The following is a 23914-nucleotide window of genomic DNA, read 5'->3' as shown; positions in this document are numbered from 1 at the left end:
TGATCATAATAGTATGGTCCAATCAATAATTTTTATTATAATAAGATAAAACCGTTTCAAATAATTTTTAAATTTATTTTTTCATTTAATTTAAAATAATTAATTTAAATTATTTAATAATTTTATGTTAATTATTATATACTTGTTTTTTCCTCGTGGATGTTTCAAATAAGTTATTGGATTCGATGACTGCTGGGTCTCATCCATCTTGGGGGAGGCCAAATCCAAAGAAGTGAAGTGGGCCCAAAACCCTAGAAATTCACTTTGGCTGATTGGTCCAGTATCTTCAGTCCTGACCCAGACATGCGGGGCAGGAGGTCAGGTCACCCACAAGTCCAAATCCAATAGGAAGAAGTCCAACCAGGTGATATGACGTGAGGAATGAGAGCAGGCCCAATCATTTCGCAGTCCTGTCCGGATGCGCATCAAAAGAATTAAATGGCCGCCTAATGTGAAAAGAGATTCTGACGCATCTTGAAAAGACCGTTAGGCATCACTGACAGACAAATGAAAATGAATAAAAGAGGAATAACGTTTTTCTCTTAGGGAGAGCTTACAATCACACTAGAAAAAATTTTATTTTCTAAATTTCAGAACATAGAAGATAATTCGTAAATAAATAAATTATGGAGGTCAAAACTCGAAATATTTGGCAGCCAATAAATAAACTTATAATCCTTTCACTCTCTAAAATTACAGCCGCAATATATTGTCAACTTCTGAAAATAATAATAATTAATCAGAAAAGACACCCTGTTCCAGACGAAAGTCAATCTCCGGAATTGGTCAGAACAAGGAACCTGTTAATTATTTAGAGCATCTCGGAGCCATCATACTTGAATATTGCATGTAAAAAAGGATTATTCGGTGATTTTGGTCATATTATTTATTTTTTTTAAAGATAATTTATTTTTTTTGAATCAATTAAAGATAATTTATTACCATCTTTATAAAAGGAAATATTTTATATATATGTATTAAATCTTTAGATGTAATAAAAAAGGAGTTGACTAGCTGCTAGGCGTAATCTCAGTATGAATAGTGACCTAGCCAAAGCTATTACGCTGACCTTTTTCAGTATATAAGGTGGTAAGCTCTTGCTTTCTTCTCCATCTTCAAATCATTCATTTAATCCTTTTGCTTCTGCTATCCTTCCCAAGTTCCAAGATCACAATGGCAGTTCAAGTTCTTAACATTTTAGCATCTCCTGCGAAAGCTGCAGCTTTCATGTTAGTAGTGCTGCTTTTGAACACTGCGTGCCATTGTCAGGCTCAACTCACCTCCACATTTTATGAAACTTCTTGTCCAAATGCACTCGGCACTATACGAACTTCCATAAGGAATTCAATTGCAGCAGAACGAAGAATGGCAGCTTCTCTCGTTCGTCTGCACTTCCATGATTGCTTTGTTCAGGTATATATACACAGTCCAGTGTAACTAATAACAATAGATCATCTGTGCTGGATAATTATTCTTCTCTCATTTAAGATGCAATCGCTCTAAGTATGTGCAGTATTTTCATGAATCCTAATTGGTTTTTTGTAGGGTTGTGATGCCTCAATCTTGCTTGATGAGACACCATCTGTCGAGAGTGAAAAGACTGCGCTGCCTAACAAGGATTCTGCAAGAGGTTTTCAAGTCATCGAGAAAGCAAAAGCTGAAGTAGAGAAGATATGCCCCGGTGTTGTATCCTGTGCAGATGTAGTCGCTGTGGCTGCAAGGGATGCATCTGCATATGTAAGTATACTTCATTCAGCTGCCATTCTTCTCAAGTTCTAGTTTTCATTTTTTTGACATTCTTTTTATACAAAAATTATCAGGTGGGTGGTCCATCTTGGACAGTGATGCTTGGAAGAAGAGACTCAACTACTGCAAGTCGAACTCTAGCAAATAGTGAACTGCCAAGCTTTAAAGCTAGCCTGGACAGCCTCATATCTAGCTTTCAAAAGAAAGGGCTTAGTGCAAGGGATATGGTTGCCTTGTCAGGTTCTCATACTCTAGGCCAAGCTCAATGCTTCACATTTCGTGACAGGATATATAGCAATGGCAGCGACATTGATGCTGGATTTGCAAGCACTCGCAAGCGCAGTTGCCCTGAAGTTGGCGGTGATTCAAATTTGGCTCCACTTGATTTGGTCACACCCAATGCTTTTGACAACACTTACTTCAAGAATCTCATACAGAGGAAAGGTCTTCTTGAATCTGATCAAATTCTTTTCAGTGGAGGTTCCACAGACAGTATTGTTTCAGAATATAGCAGGATTCCTGCGACTTTCAGCTCCGATTTTGCATCTGCCATGATCAAAATGGGAAATATCAATCCACTGACTGGAACTGCAGGTGAAATTAGAAAAATCTGCAATGCTGTCAACTAATCTGTGCTCCTTTATAATCTTCCATTCCATGCCTTAATTTCTTGAAGTTAAATTGTATATGCAGGCATATGTATTCTGTTTACCAGCAAATTTCTTATTCTTTGATCCATTAAATGTAAAGAGTTTTCATCTCTTTTGTAGTTCATCTCATTCTAATTAATAAAAATTAAAAAATATTAATTACTACTTGATTGAGTGTGTATACTGATATATAGATAACAATTATTAAATAATAAAATTATTATCACTTTAAAATTTAAATATATAAAACTAAAATTCTATTAACTTTAAATTAATTTAAATAATATCCACTTATAAAATTATCGATATAATTAACATTTAAAAATAATTATTATTTATCATAATAATTATTTAAAAAATATTTGTAATATATAATTATTTTAAAATTTTTGTAACTAATCATTTTATCAAAATTTTGAAATAAATAACTTATTAATTTATTTATGAAATTTATCAAAATAAATTTTCAATTTTTAAAACTTCTTTTTACAATTATTAATATAATTTTAATGTGTATATACATTAAATTTTAATAATATAATATATTTTGAATTTAAATAAAGAATTATCTATTTAATTTAAAATTTTTAAATACTAAGAATATTTTAATAGTTTAATTTCTCTAACTAATTTTTAAAATTAATCTAATAAATAGAAATATTATCCATTTTAAATTTAAATAAAATTCTAAATAATCTATTTTAAAAAAATAATTCATTATTTAAAATTTTTATTTCATTAATATTTTAATATCAATTAATTAAATTTGAATTTATTATTTTTATTTTGTGCTTAAAAATATAAAATAATTATTTTAATAATCTTTCTAATATTTAACTAATATTTAAATATGTTATTTTAATAATTCTTATTTTGAAATATAATTTTAGATATTCTTTTAAATTTTCTCAGTTTAAAATTAATTTAAATAATAAAATTACCATCTAATTTATATCATTATTTAAAAAATTTTAATCTTATTTTATTTTATATATCCTTTATAATTTTTTAACTAATTACAAAATTATTTCAAATTATAAAATAATCATCTATTTTAAAAATTATATTTGAAATAATAAAATTATTTAATATTTTAAAAATTATATTCTATTTTAAATAATTAAAAATTTTAAAGGATTTTAAGCCATTTAATATTTTTCCTCCTCACCCTTTTATATACAGTATAGATATTAATATAAATTTTTAAATTTAAAAGTTTTGAATAAAAAAATAAAACTTTTTAAATTAAACATTTCTTAAATTATTCCAATAAAAAAAATTTATCAATTTTTTTTTAAAAAAAAATATTATTTTAAAGTTTTTTCGCATTATTTGACATATGAATGTGTTGTTCTAACAACAAATATTTTAAATATTTAATCTTATTGTAATTACATATATATATATATAATAAACTTTGAGATATTTTAGCCAATTATAAAAATAATTAAAATAATAAATTTATCAATCACTTTAAATGGTAAATAATTAAAATATAAAAATTTTTTAGTAGTTATTTTTTTTTTCGATCCTCTCATTTTTAAATTAGCATAAATTAATAAATATCTTATGAATTTATTGTTTTTAATTTATGCTTATTTTTTAAAATATATATTATTTAAAATATAAATATGTTCAATTTATTTTTTAATTCAAAAAATATTCAACTATATTTTATTGTAAAGAAATGGATTATTTAAAATTTCAATAAAAACTTTGAAAATTTAAGATATTTCATTCATACAAACTTTTTTTTTCAAATTATTATATAATATAAACTTGTTTTCATTAACATATTTTAATTATTTTTGGTTTGTAATAATTTTTAAAATTTATAATAATTTATTTAATTAATTGAATGTAGTAATTTAAAAATATTATTAAAAAATTTCATTAAAAATTTTATTAAAGAATATAAATAATTTTTTCTAAATCAATCATCTTAAAGTTGAAGTTAAAATTATTATGTAGAAAAGTTATTTTTTTTTGTTCATTTTATTAATAGAAATTAAGAATTAATTATTTTAATAAAAATTTTTATGTTTATGATATAGTTATTATAAAAGTTTATTTTAAATTATAATATAAAAAATTAATGATGTACATTTAATTATAAGAACTAAGAATTTTATATTTATGTAAACTCTAAATTATAAAATTAATTTAAATTAAATTTTAAATAAAATATAATTAAAATTTAAATAGAATATCAAACAAACCATTTAAATTTAAATTTTAAAAACAACAACAATTTTAATAGCAATTAAATTTAGAGTTAATTTATTATTATCATATTTAATTAAAGATAAAATAGGAAATCCCATTATTCTCCCTCTTTCCATTTTATATATAATATAGATTAAATACTATTATAATTTATCGATTATGATCTTAATGTTTGTAAATTTTATTCAAATTTATTAAAATTAATTAAAAGTAAAATGAATCATTTATTATATATGTATTTTTTATGTTGAAATTTTATTATTTTTTAAATTGAAGATATTATCTAATAATTTATTATATTATCAAAATTTTTATTTTGTATTATTTATGCACAAATAAAAAATATAAATATGATATTATAAATTTAATTTATTATTTAAAAAAAATACTAAACAATTTACTTGATTTAAATAATAATCATATATTGTAATTAGTTTTGTTGTTATTCTATCAGGTAAAGTGGCATAGTCTATTTTTACTTTATTCATTAATCACTTAAATTTTTTTTATAACTAAAGAGCACATTAAATCATTTTGAGAAAAATAATATATTTTAAAAAGAAAAAAACAATTTAAGACTTTGAGAATTGTATTAATATTATTATCATTTTATTTTTGATATTACAATTAAATTATAGAAAATAAATTGTATTTTTTAAAATTATTTATAAAAAAATATTTTATAATTATTTTAGAGCCTATCAAGTTTCGAGTGGTTTATGCTGCTTAATGTTTTAATTCCCATGAATCTCATTAAATTTAACCTTTATCAAGTCTGAATGCATTTCATTTTCCTATTACAGCGCATTCATCACTCTTTACAGGACTTTTCGTTTATTCAATCTCATTTTTGAAGTTCTGGAGGAAACCCGAGTGGATTTTGCTTAGGTTAGTGCCACACAACCAGTAGGAAGGCAGGAAGCACAGAGCAACATCCCATCTATGCTATTCATAAAACTAACAAAAAGAAAGCTCTAAAACAACTAACACAATGACTAAAGGATTCTGCCTAAACAAGCTACAAACCATAACTGTCTGTTGTTTTACAAAGAAGAGAAAGAAAGAGGGGGGTTGTAATTCCTGCCATGGCCCTTAACAATTAGATTGATCAGAAATAGTGACATTTCCATAAATGCAAAGCTGAAAATATACAGATTTATGTGAAAGAACCAAAGTCAAACAACCTGGCAGATCAGCAGTAAACTTCCAACTCACATGCTTCCAGGAACATCACTTCCTGCAGCTGGCTTACGATTTAAGTACCGAATAACGGCATCTTCAACCCTGTGCAATTACCAAATTAAGTCAAATAAGGTCGAATTTACTTTGACATGTAGACATTAAATTTAGTTTAGACTTCTAAGACCTGTTTGAGACTGAAGAGTCCTCAAAAAGTTCCCCGCCTTTGTTAACCCCACCCCACCCCAGCCCACCCACCCCCACTTTCCTTTTTTACTGTAGCTAGTGCAACTCAGAAAGGACATTTATAACCATATAAGTAACTAATAGCAACATTTATATATGATGATAGTACAACAAATAACAGTTTTCAATCAAATGCAGCCATGAACTTGAATTGCCTCTTGAGAGGCCAGTAACCTATTTACTTAAACAAGGAGGCACTAGGTTGGACCCTCTCTCTCTCTCTCTCTCTCTCTCTCTCTCAAATATTAAGTAAATCGTAAATAAGGTTCATATCAATTCAACTGTGAAGTTCAGATATCACATTTCTGGATGACTAGGCACAAAACAGTAGTGATACCAAATAAATAAGAAGAGTTTCAAAAAGGAATAAATAGAAATCAAGCTCTCACCATGTTTGGTTGAAGAAATCTGCACGGCGTTCTTTCTCAGCACTTCGACCAGCTTCTCCAGCTACAAGCTTCAAATCCCTGCTCTGAGATTCAATCAAAGTATTAATGAATTCCACAGGTGATTGACTAAACCCAAGGAAGAATGCTCGCCTCCTCCGATGTTCATGGACTTTCCTTATAGCAGCACATATACCTTCATCACAGGTTTCAATCTCTTTGTTCTTCTCGGCATTGGCCAACAGAGCGTTCAATTCCCTCTGTATTGGGAAAGGGACATCCACCACCACATCATAGCATATAGTTCCAGCTGGACTGTTACCTGAAAGCTTTATCTTATGCTCCAAAACTATTGGTTGAGGAGGAGATAAATGCTGGGATATCTTCTGTGAGACCATGGTAAACTTCATCTTTGCTTCCCCAAATACTTTCTGAAGAGGTGGATCACAATTAAAGAAAGAAGGGTCCTCAGGATTCTGCAGTTTCCTAGCTTTCACATAATGCCAGATTGCAGCTATTATCCTTGGACGGGTGTCAACCTCAATACCAAGAACTTCCATCAAAGCTGGAGAGAGCTTAAATTTCTCAGGCAAATAGTTCATTTCCAACCGTATTACCACTGTAAATTCTTTATCCCCTGTTCTCTTCACTTCAAAACCCTCATGAGTCGCAGGTGTTCGAGAATGCTCCCACACAATCATATGATTATCAGGATATAATCTCTGATCCAACATAATAGTCACTCTCTTGAAAAAATATGAGAACTTGGGATACAAGGGGTTTGATTTCTGAACTACTCCAGGTTGATCAGGATCTATCCCATCTTCCAAGATTCTCCCAACTATCTTAAGCATCCAGGTTGGGGGCTCAGCATTTGGCTTCTTAGGAATTGTTTTGATCTGATTGGCAAATGTGTTGAAAACATAAATGCGAAGTGTTTTTTGAACACAAGGAGGATTTTTAAGTGCCTCCTGGATGTCAACCTTCTTTCTAGATAAAGCAGCATCAACACGAGCCTCAAATTCAAGAAGCTGAGTATACAGAGCAGATTCAGGGAGAATCGCTGCCACTCTATCTTGTAGTTGCTTCTCTGGAAGCTTCTGCTTCTTCCTGCGAGCTGCAGACACGAGATCCATAGTTTTCAATGGGGAAACCATGCTTGACATGGGAACACCAGGAGGCCGAACTGGGGGTTTTTGAGGCAGCCGCTTGGCATTCATGCTACCTGGAGTTGAAAATGAAGGTGAGGATGAACCTAAGTTGCCCAATGCAGCAGTTTGAGCCTGGCTAGGAGACATTCCCTGTGCCTGCAATTGAGCTTGGAGCTGTGCACGCACTGCTTGAACTTGAGCAGCATGAGCTGCTTGGGCCTGTGCTTGTGCATGAGCTTGCTGTGCTCTCAACTGTGCCTGAGCAGTGGCCTGTGCTTGGGACAGCTGGAACTGACCCTGAAAGCCTGTGCCTATTTGCACCTGGGATTGTGACTGTGAGAATGCCGGATTGACAGGCAATGCCGGATTAAGCATCCCTGTATTGCCAAAGGGTGATGAAGACTGTCCAAGGCTCTTGGGCAGATTACTATTACTATTGTTACTACTATTACCGTTGTTATTATTATTAGTATTCACAGACATGGCTAACACTTCGCACTATCTAGTAAATTACTTTTAAGAAAGATCTAAAACTATCAAAAATCTAGGGTCACACATACATAGTCCCCAATATCTCTATTTAATCTTCAAAGCAACAGAAAACATGTATGCAAAGGCAATTTTTACCAAACCCTAAAACCAAGCAGCAGCAAAATAATCAAAATCCCCAAAAGATCAAACCCTTAAGATTCTGATTTTCGGGAAATTAAATATGCGCGCCCAGTTGCCCGAAATTTGCTAGAATCGTATAGCCTTAACTTATGCTTGTATTAGAATTCCTGCAACTAGTACCCAGTATCAAGCGTCTGGCCTTTGCCGCTCCGGACCCCACGCCCAGCGCAGCTCTGTCCTCTGAACTGACGCAACCAACAGATCGAATCATTTACCAAGCAATTAAGACTCATTGACACATAGATAGATACCAGACACCCACAGACCCTAATGAAAGAGAGCGAGAGAGAGAGAGAGGGCTTACCAGGTAAAACAAGCGGGGACTAGCTCAGCCGGGTGTGCAAATTTGGGCGAAAAGGGCGAGCGAGGTCTCCTACCCCAACCCTATATGTTCAGGCTGTATGCTGGTTCGGCTTGTAATCGGAAGGAAGCGTTTCTTAGGCGAAATTATCAGATCCCAAATTTTAAAAAATTTATTAATTTTATAAAATTAAATTTGAAAAAAATATATTATTTAGTTATATGATATGAAAATTTATTAATTAATCTTTTAATTTTAAAATATATTATAAAATATGTTTAATATTTTAAAAAATTTATTAATTAATTTTAATTATTAATATTATAAAACAATTAAAATATATTTAATATAAAAAATATTAATTACTAAATATTTATAAAATTGAAAAAATAATTAATAAATTTTTATAAATTATAAAATTTAAATATTAAAATATTTAATGATTAAAATAAAAAAATAATTAATTGCCGGTACAGTTTCATGAATTCTTTTTAACTTCTTAATTTTAATATAAATAAATAAAATATAGTTTTAAAAATTAAATTAAATGTAAATTGAAACTTTTAAATTAATTCATAAAAAGTTGAAAAGTCTATTATATTTTTAATACTCAAATTGAATATAAATTATATACAAATAATTATTATTATCTTGATTTGAATGGAATAATAGTCTTGAGTGATTTAATTTAGTCAATCAATTAAATTTTAGTTTAACATTAAATTATATACAAATATTTATTTTTAATGAGACTATTTTAATATAATAATAATTAATTATATTATTTATCAAATATTTTAATATATTTTTTAAAATTAAACAATTCATTATAAAAATTATAAAATTTAACGATAAAAAATTAATGATGAATTTAATTTTATACCTTATCTCGTTAATATTTATTTATCATTAAATTAAATTAATGAGATAAAATTAAATTAATTGTTGATTTTTTTATCGTTAAATATTATAATTTTAATTTTTTACGTGGATCATTTAATTTTAAAATATGTATTAAAATATTTATTTTTAAAGGTATTTTAAACTTTATTTATTTTAAAAATATTTTTTATAAAAAATATTAAATAATTTATTTTTTATTATTTAATTTTATTTTAAAATAAAATATATTAATAAATTCATATATACATATATATAGCTATTAATAAAATTATTAAAATTAAAAGATTTTCTCTTTTTAGAAAGAAAATTATCTTTTTTAAATTTTTAATTAGAAAATATTTTTTATTAATTAATTTTTCTTTTTTAATATATATATGTTAAAAATGCATGATCTAATAAATAGTGAAAAGAAGATGAAATTGAGGTTTCGTTTATTTCACTTTAAAAAAATATTTTCCTCTTCCGTTTGGATTAGTTAGGAAAATTTAATAAATAAAAAATATTTTTTTATTAAAAAAATAAATTATCTTAAAGAAAATCATTTTCACTTTAAAAAGAAATGAGTTATTCTCTGTACTTTTTATAATTTTTTATATATAAATTTTTTAATATTTTATTAAATTAAAATAAAATAATAGAAAATAAATTATTTTGTTATAAAGTACTTTTTTTAAGTACTTTTAAAATAAATAGAAGTTATTTTTTCAAACAAAGGGAAATTGATGTAACATTATTTTATCTCTTAATTGTCATTTATCAGTTATTTAAATTTAAAAATTTCATAATAATTTAATTAAAATTTATTATAAGTTTAAATAAATTAAAACAGTTAATAAACTACTTAAAATTAAAGTCCATAAAAATTTAGTTGATTTGCTAAATAAATCAAATTTAAACTTATTAACATTTACTTAGAATTTAAAATTTGAGTTCAATTTAAATTTAAAAAAAAATTATCTAACCAAATTTAAAATTTTTATGAATATATAAAAAATATATATTTTATATATATTTTAATAAAAAATATTTTATGTAAAAGATATTGTTTATAAAAAAATCTTTAAAAATTATTTTATACTATTTAATTGTAATGTTAAATAATAAAAATATTTGTTTGTTATATATTATTTCACGATTGGAAATCAATTTTAAATGTATTTCGTATTTCAGACTCGAATTTAAAATTTTTAATTAAAAAAACTCATATTATTAGATTTATTTACAATGATGCTAATAAAATGTACAAAGATTAAAAATTGATTTCTTAATTATTTTTTATATTTTTTATTTAACTAAAAAGATATTTTTAGTTAATTAATTTTTTAAGTGAGGTAAACAAATAGAAAATAGGAAAAATTTTATTTAATGATCATAATTTTACAAGTTTAAATATTTAATAAGACATCAAAAAGAATTGAGAGATTCAATTGATGAATTCAAATAGTACAAGAGTGTGGATTTATGCTTTGGCCATTATTAATTAAAATCTAAATATAAAGCGCAAAAATGCAAAAATAAATAAAAATAATAAGAATTAATTAAAATCTGACTGTATAAATACCCAGAAGAATGGCTGAATTAACAAGTCTCATAAATAATCTCAACCCAACTAAATAAACAAATACGAGTAGTTTTTTTTTTTTTTTTTTTTTCATAATCCTCATGTTTGGTCTGATATAAGCGAGTGAATGGCAGTTGAAAGCTTGGTAATAGCAACAGCAAGATTTGCCATTCCTTGGCGGTTCACTTCATTTCTTGTCTCTTCAAGCTGAAGCCTACGTTGTTCGAACTCCACTAGCTGTTGATGTCGCCTCTCTTTCTTCTCTTGGCAGCTTCTGATTGTCTGTGCTAAGATTGAAGCACTGTGCTTGATGCTTGAACCTATGTTCCCAAATTTCCTTCGTTTTGTGGCTGCCTCATCAAGTTTGTCACCTGATTCGGTCGCCGATGATTCTGATCCTTCAACATGAATAAACAAAACTTACAATACTCTTCATATAATTTTTCTCATATTTTAATAGTAATTTTGTCCTGAAGGAGATAGAATCCCATGCTGTGAACATATGGGAAGAGGGAGAGAGGAGGGCCTAGTGAGAGTAGTACTTTTTTGGAGAGGTACAACTGGTGAGAACTGAAAAGAAAAGATCAGTCTTGGGTAGCATGTGCCGTAGGCTTGCAGGCAGTGGACCAATGCCCTTTTGCAATAATGGGGTCAGTCAGACCACAAGATTTTGACTTTTATCATTATAATATTTTTTTTTGTAGATTTTCACTGAGAATGGAAAAAAGTCTGATTAGTTGCTTAAATTTTCTTTCCTTTCTCAGCTTTTTCTTTTTTCCTTTTCCCCTTGTGAGTGATAAAGAAATGGCAAGAGCAGGCAGAGTTATGGCTAGCTGGGTCAATGAGTTCAGTTTAGTATATAGAAATGGCATCTCTATTTTCTTGATGAGCACAGATTCACTGTAACAGAGAATGATGAGCTAGTGTTTACAGGATGGCTTGCATGATTGCTTTCAACCTTCTTGGTTCCATTATAATAAGTAGTAGTAAATTCTGGTGTCCCAAAAATGCTAATTGGTCAAAAACCGATCCAGCACATAACGAAAATTAAAATTCATAACTAAAATTTAAAAAAATATTTTGTTTTATAATCTATTTAATTAATATTTAAACGTTGCCTTATAGGAAGAAATCAATTTACAGATTCATCCAAGTCTTTTTGTTTAATCTTTAAATATCTGCATTATAAATTTACAGAGTTCAAAATTTTGATTACTACCATACTATAAAGATCACTAACCCATGATTTTATACTACAGATCTGATTTGGGTATGTAAGAATTTCCAAGTGAAATAAAATGGATAATATAAAATATTTTCTCCAGATTTAAGGGTTCATATAAAAAAACAAAAAATGAAAAAAGATATGAGGAACAGGAAGAGAATAATATAAACAGTAAAAATTAATAGAGTGGCAGAGATTTTTCAAACCTGCAAGTTTGACCAAAATAATGTTATAACCCAAAGCCAAAACAAACAAAAAAAAAGTTCTCATTTGGGACTGACACATGTACATTTTAACAATACCACTATTACAAAATGTACAAAGTACCTGAAACCGCGGGAGGATCCATCTCCGGCTCCGGTGGAGGTTCTCGGACTGTCTCTGGAGGTGGAGAAGCAGCAACAGAAACTGAAAGTTGCTGCTGCTGTTGCTGTTGTTGTGAAGTGGTGGACATGTTTTGTTGTGTTGTACAGCATCTTCTTTGAACTACTTCATTAAGAGCTTCAAAAACCTCGAGGGACATATTGGAAGGGAGATTGTAGAACTTACGCTGCTGCCTCTCCATGGTCCAGTAGGAAGGGAAGGAATCAGAGGCGTTGGATCTTGACTGATACTCTCGGATTTTCTTATAGTCGCGGAGGAGATTATCCCACTTGTCATTGCATTGGTTCTGGCTGCGGAAGCAACCATGAGCCCAGCAGTAGTTCTCAACCCATTTCCACCGGGGCTCACCTGGCTTGGATGTTGAATGGGTGGAGGGTTTGGAGCGGCGCTCGTCATCTAGTTTCTTGGCGGTGATTAGGGTTAGGGTTTCTTGGATTGTCCAGTTGCCTTTGCGGTATTCGCGGTTGGTGGTGGAGGTAGTGGCGGTGGTGGGGACAAGCGAGGGTGGTTGCGGCGGTGGTGGTGGTAGGAGGGGTGGAATTGGGGTTGGAGGTTGGGACATAAGGTATAAGCATATGATGAAAATAGAATATGAGGAAGAAGAGGGAAAGAGGGAAAGTGTAGAGAGGAGAGGTAACAGATGGTGGTTTTTGTTATTTGTGGATCACAAAAGAGAGATGGTGGTGGTGGTGGTGGTGGGTGGTGGGTGGTGGTGGTGGGGGACTGAATTTTGCTGTTTAGTTTGTCACAGAAACAGAGACAGGAGATAGGATGGTTTCCCTTTACTCTTCCATGATTCAGACTTTTGCATTTTGCAATTAATAACTTCTTTGTCTAAATTCAGTCTTTTATATATGTATATATATTTGTAAATAAAAATGGCATTTATTTTATCCACTTGCTTATCAATTTTGATGTTCAATCTTGCCAATGACATGCAGATGCAGTAGTAACTATAAAAAATTTATCTTCTGCATGCTCAAAACATTTTTATTGTTTTTCAATTATTTCTAATTTTGTTCAGACATTATATATTGCTAGGGTTTAACAATATAGCTAAAATGATATATATAGTTTTATAACAATTGATGTGTTATGTATTTCTAATTTTATATAAATATATATTAAGTGGAATCCCAAATGAAATTAAAAAAAAAAACAATACAATAACTTCTTAGAAAATAAATAAAACTAATAGTGGTGTGGATATAATTAATATTATAAGATTTGTTTTAAAAGAAAATTTTAATTTATTGTCTTTTATCTTTAAATATTACACTTTTTCTTAGCAATAAGGAAAAAAATTTTATTATAATAAACAATATAAATTTATCAATTAATATTGTTATCAATTTGACAACTAATAAAATTTAGTCGATAAATTGCAATAATATTTACATGATGAGAAATTTATTTTAAAAAAATATAAAATATTAAAGTAAATACTTTAATTTTTTTAAAATGGGAAACTATAAAATATATTATAAATAATAATAAAATCAATTTTACATGTAATAAATTAAAATTTTATATCGTATATCATTTTAATTGCTGTAACACAATCCGAGTCTCTACCCAATCCTCTCTTGCTACGGGAGAAAGAGTTTCTTTTAATAATAATAATGACAATAAATTTGTCTATTTTGCTGTATTTACTTAATAATTCATGTCATAATTTGGATATTTAATTACATATTATTAACTTATTAATCATGTAAATTTTTATTTTATTTTAATGTCATAATCTCATATAATAATTTTTTAAAAAATTTCAGAATACATAAATTTATATGTATATAAAGCGAAATTAAGAAAATGAGAGGAAAAAGAGGTGGAATTATAGGATGACGAGTAGGTGAATCATTACACCGACAGCTCGTAACAGAGCACCACGTATTGAAATATTGTATTAAGGAACATCACGTGGCAAAATTATACGGAGAGATCTTCTACGGTGTCGCATTTTTCTTTCCGCTCATTATTAAATCCCCATTTCCCATTTTCTTTTCTCTTTTGCAATTCCTTGCTTCCCCTTTTCCTTTATTTAAGATTTTTAAAAAAAATCAACAGTTGCATTTCTTTATTATTGTACCATGCAAGTCAACTGCATTAATAAGGTTTAAAACAGCAAAATATAAAGAGAATCAATTTAAAAAATAAAATCAACTCAAAAAAAATAAATTAAATAAAATAAAAATAAATCGTATGCTTTTATAAATTTACTAGAATTTCTCAGTTCCTTTTAGCAGAAATAATGCACCCAGGTACAAACTATAATGTCTGAGTCAAAGAATATGCACAGAACATGCAAATAGAAAATTATCTTCTTCACATAGAAAACTAAGAAAAGAAAAACAAGACAGCCTTTCACATAACTGCAAAACAAGATTGTCATCTGGTTCATGATCAGTTGAAGAAGGGCTTCGTTAATCCACTTCATAAATCAGCTAGCTGATCTCTTGGAGTTCACCATCATCCCTCCAAGATGGGTCTGATGGATTTTCACCGGCCTCCATCTTATGGGATGTAGAATAATTGAATTATTATTAGCAGTGATCATCTGTATTTCACCATTCAAGCTTGAATTCATTCTCTGCAAAAAGCAATTTTCTCTCAATTTCTCTTTCTCTGTTTTTGCTTTCTCTACAGGATTATGCTGAAAGTGTGCAAGGTAAAATATTAATTGGCAAGACTAATCAACAGACTGATTCAAAACATTTTCCCCCATTAAAGTTTTCTTATAGTAGCATTCTCATAAAATTAATTCCTGATGATGTAATGTAATTTTATGCAGGATTTTGTCATAGTCGATTGCAAGAAACAAAAAATGATTTGTTTTGTAGTTTGTCAGGCAAATGTCAAATTTCACCACCTAACACTTTGTTTGGGTATCGAAATATGCAAAAGGAAGGAAAATATGCTGTGGGAATTTAAAAAGTTACATAAGCTAGTTGGTGCTTCACGACTATGTATTTAAATATCAATGCTTATGCTTAAGCCACCATGTCGCCCAGAGCTTATCCATGTCTCCTTCTCCCTCCCGATCAAGTTTATTTCGCAATCCGTTCAAGCCTCAAGGGACATTTTTTAAATTTAAGAATATTTTATTTAAAAATCTTAATTGAAAAGCTATCCAATTAAACTCTCTTGCTTTTATTCAACCACTAAATAAATTTAATTTATTTTTTTTATTAATTAAGTTAATATATTTTTTTAAAGGGCAAACATAAATATTGATTATTATTTTTGTAAGGTTGCTGGGTAAATGCAAACACCACAACTCTACAAATTGATTATAGACACCTGTTACAAATATGAGAATATAAATAAATTTAATATTTTTCAAAAGTTGGCGTGTCATTTTTAAAACAGCATTTTGGAAGATAGGACAAAGGGGAGGCCATGCCATTGCCAATACCACTAAGGTTTACATTAATGGAGTTCTTATTGGCTATTATTTTAAGAGGCAATGAATGATGTGTACGTAATTCACCTAACTTTCAAAAAGGGCTTTCATTTTTCTGTTATTTTTAGGTTTAGAAACGTTTCGTGTTTGAGGTGATAATTTTTATTTTTATTTTTTTAAATTTGAAGGGTGTCAAAATGCTATTGGGTTTGTGGTCGAAAAACCCTCCAATACTAGTGGAATCGTACGGCTGGACGGCTCCAATCAAAATATAATTAATCTTTACCACAAAAATTATTTGCATAGATTTGCTTGCCTGCTTGTGGTGCTAATGGCAAATTCTTGGAAGAATTGTTATCCTAAAGGAAGATGTGTATATATATTTAAAGAAATTAATTAATATAAGTGGATAGATTAATTATGAATTAAATTTTTGCATTTTTAAAATATTAATATATCAACTTCAGTAATTCCTTTTCCTTACCTACAAAATTATAATAATAAATAAATAAATAAATAACAATAAGGAGGCCAAATTAAAGTTTGATTGCCGTCATTGTTTACGTTCCCAGGATAAAGATGTCCACACAACTCTGCTTCATAAATTAGAAAAAGGAGAAGGAAGAAAGAAATAAACAAAGAAAAGATATGATTCGCTCCTGTTCTGCCACCAATTCATTTATCATCATGTAAATTTACAGGTTTAAGAATTTGATTTATAGCACTCCAAGGCTTAACTTAGTGAAAAGTGCATCTTGTAGCCTTGAAAAGTCTAAGGTTCGACTCCTCAAACTCCCTATTTAAAAAAAAAAGAATTTGATTTATAAAATTTATTTCACTTAATAACTTTTTAGTTGCATGATTATTAGTTAAAAAGTACAGAACATAAAGAAGAAGATTAAGATATGGCCGCCTAACCTATAGGAAGAAGCAAATTAGCTAATCCTCTTTTCAATTAATTAATTAAAAATTAATAAAATTGTTTAGTATAATTCAACACGTTAATTAAGTAATTAACATCGAAACAAATGGCTTAAAAGAGAGATTGCCTTTGCCTTTGCCTTTGCATGCGACTTCTGTCTAATTAATCAAGAAACTTAAAAGAGAAGGCCTAGCCAATGGCAACCCAAGTGGTGGGAAGGGAAAAATAAAAAGGTGAAGTATTAAAAAATTCTAAGTGGAATTTGATGTAGAGACTGCTACTTCTTCTTCTTTTTTTTTTTTAATTAATATTTAATGGTACCCATTTTTATTCACTCTATTATAATTAATTACAATAGCTTTTTAGTGATAAAAAGTTTTTGGTTTAATAACTAATTAAGAGGCTAATTTTTTTTATTTCTTTATTATAAAATAATATTATATATGTATAGGTCAGTTTTTCTTTTATACTAATTATTGAAATATTATAATATGATAATGCATATTTGAATGGGGACCATTTTTCATTTTGTGGCCATATGGCATTCAATAGTCATTAATCATGTCATTTAAAAAATTATTATAATTGATTCTATTGAATAAATTAAAAATTAAAATTTTAATATTTATAAAAACTAAACAAAAAGAAATTAAATCGTATCGAATTGATTTAATTTAATTCGATTTGATAGATTTGAATTTTTAATAATTTTTTTATTTTTTTATACTTTTAACATTTTAAAATTTAATTAAAATATTTTAATCTTGATATGATTTAATCTCTATATATTATTAAAAATAATATACTACTATAAAAAATTAATTAATTTAATTTTAATCAGTTATAAAATAATTAATTTCACTAAAATATAGATGAAATAATTATTTTTTTTAATTTAGCAGCATGAGAAATTTAATACAATCACTAATGAAATAATTCAGATAGAGAATATGTTATAAAAAAAGGTTAATTGTTTTAACTATGTTAATTATTTTTTAATTTCTATTAAAAAAAACTATGTGAGAGATTAATAATTAAAAGAGAGATTTACAATTTAGTCTCTGGGTATTACCATTATTAATAAGTCAGTCTCTGTATTTTTAGAAACCTATTAAAACGTCCTTATATTTTCTTTCCGTCAACGAAATAATCCTTCCGTTCTCTTTTCCGTTAAAATTAAATAAAGAATGAGAGATAAAATTTTTAAAATCTAATTTTACCCTCAAATAAAATCATTTATTTAATTCTTGGATATTGTTATTATTAACAAGTTAGTCCTTACATTTTCAAAAATCTATTAAAACATTTTTTTCTTTTTCCATATATATTAAAACGTTCTTATCGTTTCTTTTCGTCAATAAAATAGTCTTTATATTTTCTCATATCTATTAAAACGTTATTATCGTTTCTTTCCATCAACGAAATAGTCCTTCCTCATCGTTTCTTTCCGTCAACGAAATCGTTCCTCCCTATATTTTAAGAAATCTATTAAAACGTTTTTATCGTTTCTATTTGTCAACAAAATAGTCCCTATATTTTCTCACATCTATTAAAACGTTATTATCTTTTTTTTTTATCAACGAAATACTCCCTATCTTTTCTTTTTCTCCTCCTCCTAGAAGAAGAAGAAGGTTTTTAAAAATATAGTTACTGACTTATTAATAATAGCAATACTCATAGACTAAATTGTAAATCTCCCTAATTAAAATTGTCTTTTAAGGAGTAAAGCTTTAATGAAATTCAAACTCGATTATCCTTGAAAACTGTCCAAACATCCCCAGACAAAATTGTAGGTTGACTATTTTGTGATCTCCAATTCCATAGATAGAATTGAAAATGAAATACTCTTCATGAGCTAGTCTTCAGCTATTCAGACACATGCATGAACAATTCTTATTATATGGGAATGGGAACAACCGAGATTAATTGAATATCATTATTTTATGACCACTTCAACTAATTAACACTGTAGTAAGAGAGATGATGATTAAATTGTTACAAGACAAATGAATCAAACAAGAGCTATAAATAATTATTAATATTAATGTTATATCTTAGATTTTATTATAGTAAAATTAATGTTACTATAAAATTACAAAAATATATAGGTCAAATTTTTTTTAGTAGACAGGTAAGAATTTTTCTATTTTTGGAATAAGAAGGCACTTGTAATATGTGAGCTGAGTGTGTCTCGTATTTTATCAAATTTACTTCCATTATTCATCGTGCTGTTGCTGTTTCAGGTGCCTCTGCACGTAGGAAAACTATCGCAGAAAAGGTTCGAATAAGACAATTTGCACACTTGCTAGCAAGTGCCAAAAGAGTATATCCAACGAATTTAATATTCCAATTTTAATATAGTAATTAAAAATTTTTGTATCACATTAATAAATTTAGTCTAATCGTATATATATTTTAATATATTAATTAAAAATTTTTATATTACATTTATAAATTTAATTTAATGGTAAGTATATCTTAATAAATCTAAGAGTTTTCAGATTTTGTTATTATAATTTTTAAAAAAATTATGAAAAAAATTCATAATTTTGAGAAAGAAGGTACATATATACTGGTATTAATCCATAATTAGCTATAGTTATAGATGTGAAATTGAGTTCAAAGACAATTTAGAGAAAAAATTGCTTTGCTTCTACAAACTCCTTCTGCTTACGAATCAGCAATGTCATATACATGCATGCATACCTTATCCATCCCCCCCCCCCAAAAAAAAAAAAGTGGGTGTTCTCAATTTCACGCGAAGAGAGAAAGAGAGAGAGAGAGAGAGAGAGAGAGAAGCACAAATCCGTCCAATACCATAATAAACAGTAAAACCAAAATCATCCAACAACCTTCAAGTAGAGCAAGTAGCCAGCAGCAACCCTAAGGCCAGCCAAGTCTCTTCCTTCCTGGCTGCCTGGCCCTGTCTTCTATATAATAATTGCCCACGATCCTTAGTGGAAAAACTCAGGTTGCATTTTTTATTGTCTCCCATTTAGTTGATGTATGTATATATAACACGATCTATAACCTGTAAAACCTATATATACGTCACCTTCTAATGGATTTCTCATTTTATCCCTCACCTTAAGTTCCCACTTCCTCCACCAACAAAGAAAGAAAAGAAAAGCTACCCATTAAGCATTAAGCATTTTTCTTTCCACTAGCTAAGAGCTACAGAGAGATATGGCTCAAGAATGCAGTGAGAGCTCTGTGGCTATCTCTTCTTCTACGCCTTCTGCTGCTGCCGCTGCTGCTGCTGGGTGGTGGGATCTTCATCACCATGCGAGCTCTCTCTCTTCATGGACTAATCATAATATTAATAGTTCCACTACCTGCAGCCCATGGCACCAGCCAAACCCTAGTTCTAATTCTTCTTGTGAAGAGGATGTTTCCATGTCTACGTCCTTTACTAATGCTTCCAATCACTCCGGGCTAACTGTTGAGTCCTCTCGCCGATTCATTGAACCTGCTGCTTCTTCTCCTTCCGAGTTCATGGGAGAACATGCTTCTGATAGCCAACTATGGAGTCATATTCTATTGTAAGTTTCATATCATTGATATCCCTTTTTCCATATGTGCTTGAATAATTGAGCAAATAATCCAAGCACACATATATAAATACCATAACTATGTTTTATAGTCGATGCCTATCTTCAAATATATTTGTATATTCTGAGTGGAAAGAATAATCTTTTAGCTAGGATAATCAGAGGCTAGAAGGTCTTAGGACCATAATAGCAACTCCACGGCTCTATCTTGAATACCCTTTAACTCTCTGGTGCTAAATCTTGCAGTGGAGTTGGAAGCAATGGGGAGCTACACAACATCCAAGATGTTGGAGAAAATTTACTTGACGCACTATCATCCAAGAGTATCTCATCAGGGATATTCGAACCTGCATGTGACTACTTGAAGAAAATGGACAACAACTGGGAATACACAAACGCCCCTTCCTTCACCAGCTTTGATCATAAGCCTATTAACGGTTTTAGTACTGATCATCACAGCTTCATTGAAAGTGAAAGGGTGACCAAGCTGTCGAACTTGGTACGCAACTGGTCTATTGCCCCGCCTGATCCAGGAGTAGAAGTCAGTCGCGAGACCATCGATCCAATAACATGCAACATATCGTTGAGTTCTTCTTTAAATCACTACACGCATCCGCAAACTTACAGCGATTCTGCGTCGTTTGGGACGGGAATGAATAGAAAATCTGGGTTTTTATCATGTTATGGCCATGATCTAAAGGTAGAAAATGAACATCGCCATGTTGATATTCCAGGTTATATCTTCAGAAGGTCATTTAATGGTAATGGTATCGGAAATCATATTGGGCTTAGTAGCGGCTCGGTGGTGGCTGATAATAGCAAATATTATCATGGAGTGCCGGATAATACATGCACAAGTGCAAGAACTTTCACCGATGGTGCAGCTTTCAATGGTCGATATAGCAAGCCATTGATTGATATTCAAGGGCCTAAACCGTTCTTTAAATCCTTGAATTTATCAGACTGTGGAAAGCAAGGAGTTCAAAATTCTTTATCGGTAAGCTGACGAAAGCCTTAACGTATTTTTCTTCCTTTTATCTTCAGATTACTCGTGTTTCAATCATAAATCTCCATCTAATTATGTCTCGGAATGTATTAATTGAGTCGATCATACGATGCAATTCTCAATTGATTTATCTTAATTTTTTTCTATTTTTCTAATAAAATTATTGCTCATATAATAAAAAAAATCTCCATATATATTCTGATAAAATTTTTTATTTTATTTGAAGGTGGCAAGTGGATATGCGCACCATTGACACATAAAATTTCCTACTTTTTTTTAATTGGTCAAATAATCTTATAATAACACTATTAAACGCAACATATTGACTAATTAACGTATTAATTACCCATGTATAAATATGCATGCAGACGGGAAGAGGACAGGGGAATACAAGTGAAGGAAAGAAGAAAAGATCCGAACACACTTCTGAGATTGTCCTGAAAAAGCCTAAGCATGAGAGCTCCACAGTTTCATCTGCAAAGGTAAGCATATATTGCCAAGAAAATAATAGAAAGAATCGCCAGTGAGAAACTTGAGAAATGTTTGTTTATGCAGATGCAGGTACCAAAAGTCAAGCTTGGGGACAGAATCACAGCCCTTCAACAAATTGTGTCGCCATTTGGAAAGGTAAACTTAGTGTCCACTAAGTATATATGGCTTTTCCTTATGATCATGAAAAGAAATTTGAAAAGTTTTCCATTACAATTTTTTTTATTATTATTTTAATAATGTACTAATTTTAATTATATACCTTAACTTTTCTTCTTTTGATGCTTTTTTTTTGGGTGTGAATTTTCAGACTGATACTGCCTCTGTGCTATTAGAAGCAATTCAGTATATAAAGTTCCTCCAAGAGCAAGTCCAGGTAATTGCAAATTTACAATCAATTTCCTTCTTAGATCATTATAGAACAAATAAATAAAACTTAATCAAAGAAAATTTGAATGGTTGAAAAAAGAAATTAAGTGATTAATTAATTATAAGAATATGATTAGTGAAGAGGATGATGCTTAATTTATTATTATGACATTGACTGTAAGCCACAGTGGGGCTTTCCATCTTTTATGCATATGCTTCTGCTTTTAAATATTGGAGGAAAAGGAGAGTGGTAGTTGTTAATACTGTGTTGCAAAAGAACTAGCTACAAAAATATATTATAAATAAATAAAAGAAATAAAAGAAATGTTGTATACTTAAAGTTGTGCTTGGAATTTTTTTTAAAGAAATTCTGAAAAAAAATATGTCTATGTATGGTTTTTCTCCTAAATGGCCATTATTTTGCTTTTGGTTGCAGCTGCTTAGTAGCCCTTACATGAAGAACAATGCACACAAGGTAAGCAAAAGCAATCGATGCATATTAATTAGAAATTTTTTTAGGTATATATCATCTGATTAATTCGGATTCGAGATAGCAGATTTATTAAGTGACCAAAACATTTTCTCCTAAATTTTAAAAATATTTCATACGCTCGAGATTTCTAATTAAAAAACGTTATCGTCATAGGTCAGATTAATTAGAAATTGATAAGCTAAAAGATAGCAGACATTGCAAATATGCTGATGATTTGGTATTGTTGGTGCAATGTCAGGATCCATGGGGACTGGAAAAGAAAGAAAAGGGAGATGTACAGCTCGATCTAAGGAGCAGGGGTCTATGCTTAGTTCCGATTTCATGTACCCCTCAAGTTTACCATGAGAATACAGGATCAGATTACTGGACACCCACATATAGATCAGGATGTCTGTATAGATGAAATAATTAACGTGTCCATGTCTGTGTTTTGTCTTAAATTCTACAAATGTACGTAACTCCATCAGAAGTGATTATGCATAGTACATCCAAGTGATCATCTATAAGTTTTCTCAGAATTATCATGCAAGAAATGGTGACACTAATTTTAGATGAGCAATTAGTTTTTTATTAGATTTTCATTTTGGATCTTTAAATTTTTATTATTTTTTATAGTAAATTCGTTTTTCATAATTTTAATTAAGATTATTAAAATTAATTTGATGTTGTTAGAAAAATAAATCAATAAATAATATCTCTTCCTTTTCTGTTACCTCTCTACATTGCAAACTCTCCCCATATATTCTCCCCTGCCCGTACTTATCAGCTGATGGGTAACTAATTCGATTCATGAGCTATAAGAAAATCAATTAAATATATTAGTCTAATTTTAAAATTATTAATATAACATAAAAATAAGTTTAATTGACAAATTTTTATTTTTTAAATTAATCAATAATAGGAACATGTGGCACTATAGTATTGTAACAGTTATGCATCACTAGAAAATAAAGAAAAAGCAGATTAAAGAAGAGATACGTGATCCTTTTAAAAAAAAATATTATACACACCCTTTAAATTTATTTTCTTTGAATTTCAGAACATCAAT

The 23914-nt window shown here is 29.1% G+C and overlaps 4 protein-coding genes across 6 annotated transcripts; 2 read left to right on the top strand and 2 right to left on the bottom strand.

Annotated features, from left to right (window-relative positions):
- Positions 1–1022: 1022 nt before the first annotated feature.
- LOC110602593 (lignin-forming anionic peroxidase) lies at positions 1023–2559 on the top strand. Its single transcript, XM_021740151.2, has 3 exons — positions 1023–1413; positions 1546–1737; positions 1821–2559. Exons 1-3 carry the CDS (start codon positions 1174–1176, stop codon positions 2373–2375), a joined length of 987 nt encoding a protein of 328 aa, XP_021595843.1. The 5' UTR covers positions 1023–1173; the 3' UTR covers positions 2376–2559.
- Positions 2560–5544: 2985 nt separating this feature from the next.
- On the bottom strand, positions 5545–8716 carry LOC110601776 (SWI/SNF complex component SNF12 homolog). 2 transcript variants are annotated; one of them, XM_021739079.2, is made up of 3 exons: positions 8561–8716; positions 6437–8441; positions 5545–5906 (listed from the first exon to the last, which is right to left on the bottom strand). In XM_021739079.2, the coding sequence occupies exons 2-3, from the start codon at positions 8065–8067 to the stop codon at positions 5834–5836; spliced, it is 1704 nt and encodes a 567-aa protein (XP_021594771.1). In that variant the 5' UTR covers positions 8068–8441; positions 8561–8716; the 3' UTR covers positions 5545–5833. The 2 variants fall into 2 exon arrangements, with proteins under 2 accessions (XP_021594771.1, XP_021594772.1); XM_021739080.2 differs by having other exon boundaries at positions 6437–8436.
- A 2272-nt stretch (positions 8717–10988) lies between these two features.
- Positions 10989–13452, bottom strand: LOC110602008 (trihelix transcription factor DF1-like). 2 transcript variants are annotated; one of them, XM_043951041.1, is made up of 2 exons: positions 12574–13452; positions 10989–11413 (listed from the first exon to the last, which is right to left on the bottom strand). In XM_043951041.1, exons 1-2 carry the CDS (start codon positions 13190–13192, stop codon positions 11121–11123), a joined length of 912 nt encoding a protein of 303 aa, XP_043806976.1. In that variant the 5' UTR covers positions 13193–13452; the 3' UTR covers positions 10989–11120. The 2 variants fall into 2 exon arrangements, with proteins under 2 accessions (XP_043806976.1, XP_021595129.2); XM_021739437.2 differs by having other exon boundaries at positions 10989–11419; positions 12574–13451.
- A 6548-nt stretch (positions 13453–20000) lies between these two features.
- Positions 20001–23446, top strand: LOC110601440 (transcription factor bHLH111). The gene is made up of 7 exons (XM_021738571.2): positions 20001–20500; positions 20756–21506; positions 21884–21997; positions 22071–22142; positions 22315–22380; positions 22810–22848; positions 23105–23446. The coding sequence occupies exons 1-7, from the start codon at positions 20145–20147 to the stop codon at positions 23267–23269; spliced, it is 1563 nt and encodes a 520-aa protein (XP_021594263.1). The 5' UTR covers positions 20001–20144; the 3' UTR covers positions 23270–23446.
- Positions 23447–23914: the final 468 nt, after the last annotated feature.

The sequence above is a fragment of the Manihot esculenta genome, chromosome 15 (assembly GCF_001659605.2).
Source record: "Manihot esculenta cultivar AM560-2 chromosome 15, M.esculenta_v8, whole genome shotgun sequence".
In the NCBI taxonomy this organism is placed as follows: Eukaryota; Viridiplantae; Streptophyta; class Magnoliopsida; order Malpighiales; family Euphorbiaceae; genus Manihot; species Manihot esculenta.
This window is presented reverse-complemented; position numbering and strand designations above follow the sequence as displayed.